This window comes from Monoraphidium neglectum (assembly GCF_000611645.1).
Source record: "Monoraphidium neglectum strain SAG 48.87 unplaced genomic scaffold scaffold04016, whole genome shotgun sequence".
Classification (NCBI taxonomy): Eukaryota; Viridiplantae; Chlorophyta; class Chlorophyceae; order Sphaeropleales; family Selenastraceae; genus Monoraphidium; species Monoraphidium neglectum.
In genome coordinates this window covers 1-3,349 of record NW_014009613.1, presented here as the reverse complement: position 1 = coordinate 3,349, position 3,349 = coordinate 1, and the positions used below count along the sequence as shown (strand labels likewise).

At 67.1% G+C, this 3,349-nt stretch overlaps 1 protein-coding gene across 1 annotated transcript; it reads right to left on the bottom strand.

The window, feature by feature from the left end:
• Nucleotides 1-2,626: 2,626 nt before the first annotated feature.
• Nucleotides 2,627-3,307, bottom strand: MNEG_13739 (hypothetical protein; the record flags this gene model as incomplete). The annotated part of the gene is made up of 1 exon (XM_014037788.1): nucleotides 2,627-3,307. The coding sequence occupies one exon, from the start codon at nucleotides 3,305-3,307 to the stop codon at nucleotides 2,627-2,629; it is 681 nt and encodes a 226-aa protein (XP_013893242.1).
• Nucleotides 3,308-3,349: the final 42 nt, after the last annotated feature.

The window sequence follows — 3,349 nt, the reverse complement described above, 5'->3', positions numbered from 1 at the left end:
TCGGCTCTTTCATGGGGGGGTGGGGGCCCCGGCTCCGCAGCTGCGCTTGCGCCCATCTGCAGCAACAGGCGCCCAAAAAAGTGCAGAAAACTTTCCAGACGCAGTGGATTGAGAGCTGACTCATGGTTTGTTTACATATCCTTGCGACCAATTCAACGACAGGGCTTGGTGCATGTGGCGGGAGACGTACAGCATGCGGTGTTCTGCAAAGAATGCGGCTGCAGGGCAGCCGCCGCTGTATGTACGTAATCAGAGCTAGGCAACAGCAGCAGCATCGCCCGCGCACAGCGGCGCCGTGCGAGTGTAGGGTGCAGCACTCGCGTCGGCACCGCACAAGCGTAGCGATGCTGCATGCGTGCAGTATTGTCGCCCGCGTGCAGCAGTATTGCAGAGGAGGCTCATCAAGGCAAAAGGCCAGCGGCCGCGCGTCCAGTGGAATTGCTGCCGCCGCAGATTGGGATGAGATGAGGGTCCAACGCTCCCTGGGGTGCAGAGGGCGCCCGCAACGCCCGCGCTTGATACTGGAGACGTGCACGGACAGCGTATGCTCACAGCTGGCCCGCGCGATCGAAAGGGTCGTCAGGGATGAACGCGCACGCCACACGCACGCTCGCACGCACGCGGCCGGTAGGCGCCGCGGTGCCCGGCAACGGAGGGGGATGGAGGTGTGCGGGGGTTTCACGTGACGGCAAAGGCTTGATAATAGGCGGGGACCTGCTTTTGCGGGGATGGAGGATGTGAAGGCAGGAAGCACCGCTGAGGAAGCTGCCCGGCAGCTGCAAACATCTGACGTCGGGCGGCAAAGGAAGGACCCAAATAAGCAAGCAAGCGGCGGGAAGGATGGGCGGTGGCGGCGGAGGCAGGTCGGGGACAGGAGGCAGGGGAAGGGTTCCACCCCCAGGGAGAAACAGCCGGTTCTTATTGCAACCAGGTGGGATTGCGGATCGCCAGTAGATACCCACAAATCAGCGCAGTAGATACTCACAAAACAGCCCAGTAGATACCCACAAACCAGCCCAGTAGATACCCACGAAACAGTGCTGTTCAAAGGCCGCGGTGTGGCGTGCGGCTTCCGCCTCTTGCACAGGCGTGCGTTGGTGATAAGCAGCGAACGGCTGCGTTTGGAACGGGGTTGCATCCTGGAGAGGCGCAACGGCCATGAAAAGGGGTCCGGGTGCGTGGTCCGGTCAGCGGCCGGGGTGTCCCCGTGCTCTCTTATGAAGGCAGCCAGGCATGGGGTCCGACTGCCCCTGCCGCCCAGACAAGGCAGAGCCACCGGGCAGTGAATTTTGTGAACTGCATGATAGAAACGTTTCTATTCGTAAACGAGCGGCTGCGTTGTTTGGGATGCAGCGCGGCCGCCGCTGAGAGCAAGGCACTGGAGGGGGGCCGACGCCGACGGCGTGGGCGCCGGCGCATGCCAAAGGGGATGGGCGCACGGGGTGCGGACGGTTCGTGATCGGCAGGGGTGTTCATGTCTTGGTGTGGGCGGCATGCGCGAGGTTAGATGATCCTGAGGAAGAGCAGGCCAACGATTTTGGGGCGCTTGGGGGGGCGTCACCGTGGTGCCCCGGCCTTGGGGCGTTATCCAGCAGTCATGATGACGAGGACAGACGCGCGCCGGGCGTGAAAGGGGGGTGCTTTCTCCTGCGCGGCGCAAGGTGCGCGCAGCAGCAGCAGCAGCAGCAGCAGCAGCAGCAGCAGCAGCAGCAGCAGCAGCAGCAGCAGCAGCAGCAACAGCAACAGCAGCAGCAGCAGCGGCAGCAGCACCAGCAGGCCGGACAGGGGATGACAGCCGCCGGCCGTGGCTGCGCGCCGGGCCGAGGATGGGGCTGCCCAGCCGCAGCGGCGCCACGGCGTTGGCAAGGTATTCGACCGGCGGCTTGGTACCCGTGGATTGTCGCCGCCGCGAGGCTGGGCGATAAGGAGTGCAATGCAGCGGATGACGCTGGGCCGGCGGCGCGCCCCTCGGGCTTTCAAATTCGGGCGGGCGCCGCTCGACGCTGATGCGTGTCGGCGCTTGGCCGACGGGCGGCAAGGGGGCCGGCAAACCCCTGTTGGGGGGCGGCGGCCGGGGCCCAGTCCCGGGTGACAGGCGCCTCCAAAGGGCGCCGGCGCCGGCCCGTGTGAGACAGCCCCGCCGTTCAGTGTCTCTTGATCTCCTGATCAGCATAAGGAACCCAATAAACAGAATCTCTTGATCTCCTGATCGTCACAAGGAACCCAACATGCACGCTCAGTGGAATAGTGCGCTGGCATGGAATCAAAGCTGCAAATTTGGGCCGGCGGCCCGGGGCCCCCTCAAAACCCCGCGCGCCACGAGACCGCAGCCCTCGGCAACTGCGGCGATTCGGCGCCGCCGCCGCGACGGCGGGGTGCTGCGTGGTCGAAATTGTGAAAAGCAGTGTGTATTTGACATAGTACTAAATACTATATCAGCGGCCGCGGTGGCCCTTGGACGCGGGGCGCGCCGACGGCGGCGATACCTGCAGTGGGGCGGCGGCGAGGCTGCCTGTGCCCCGATGCTTCACCCAAACACGATCCTGCGAGCCGTAATACAAACAGACGCGACCTGCCTTGAAAGGGCGGTTCAAAGCCCGGGCCATGGGCCCGATCCCTGCCGAGATCAGCAGCTGGCGGGGCGCCAGATCCAGCTGCCCTGGCGCCCCACATCCAGAAGTGCGACGGACAGGACGGGCAGCGGCGCCGCGGGCGCGCCGGCGGAAGCTGCCGCGGGCGCGCCGGCCTGCCAGCCGCATCCGGGCAGGGGCAGCGGGGCCAGGCCTTGGTTGGTGCCCATGCCGCTGCTGGCGCCGCCGCCGCCCGCCCAGCTGGTGAAGAGGTCATCCGCCGCGCCATGCACTGCCATCAGCGCCGCCGCCGCGTCCGCCGCGGCGGCGAGACGCGTGTGGGTGACACCGTGGAAATCCGAGAGCGCGGGCGGGGCGAGGGGGGCGGGCGCCGGCGCGTTCTGCCAGGCGGCCGGGCCGCAGTCCTTGACGGCAATTGCATGGGTGACATATGCATTTGCGGGAGCCGGCGGCAGCTCATGGGCCGCATTGCTGTGCAGCCAAGCCGCCGCCGCCGCCGCCGGCCCCGCATCGATGCTCACAGCACAGGGAGCCGGCTGCGCGAAAAGCATCAGCGGCGCCGCCAGGCCGGGGCCCTCTGCGGCGGCGGCGGCCGAGGGGTGTGTGGGAGGCGGCGCGGCGCAGGCGAAATCGAAGGGCAGGGACATGACAGGCGCTGCCGCCTCCACGATGCCACTGCCAGAGGCCCACTCGCCAGGCGCAAAGGCAGTGCCCATCTGGTCGCCGGCCGGGCCGGCCGCCGCCGCCGCGGCCGCGGC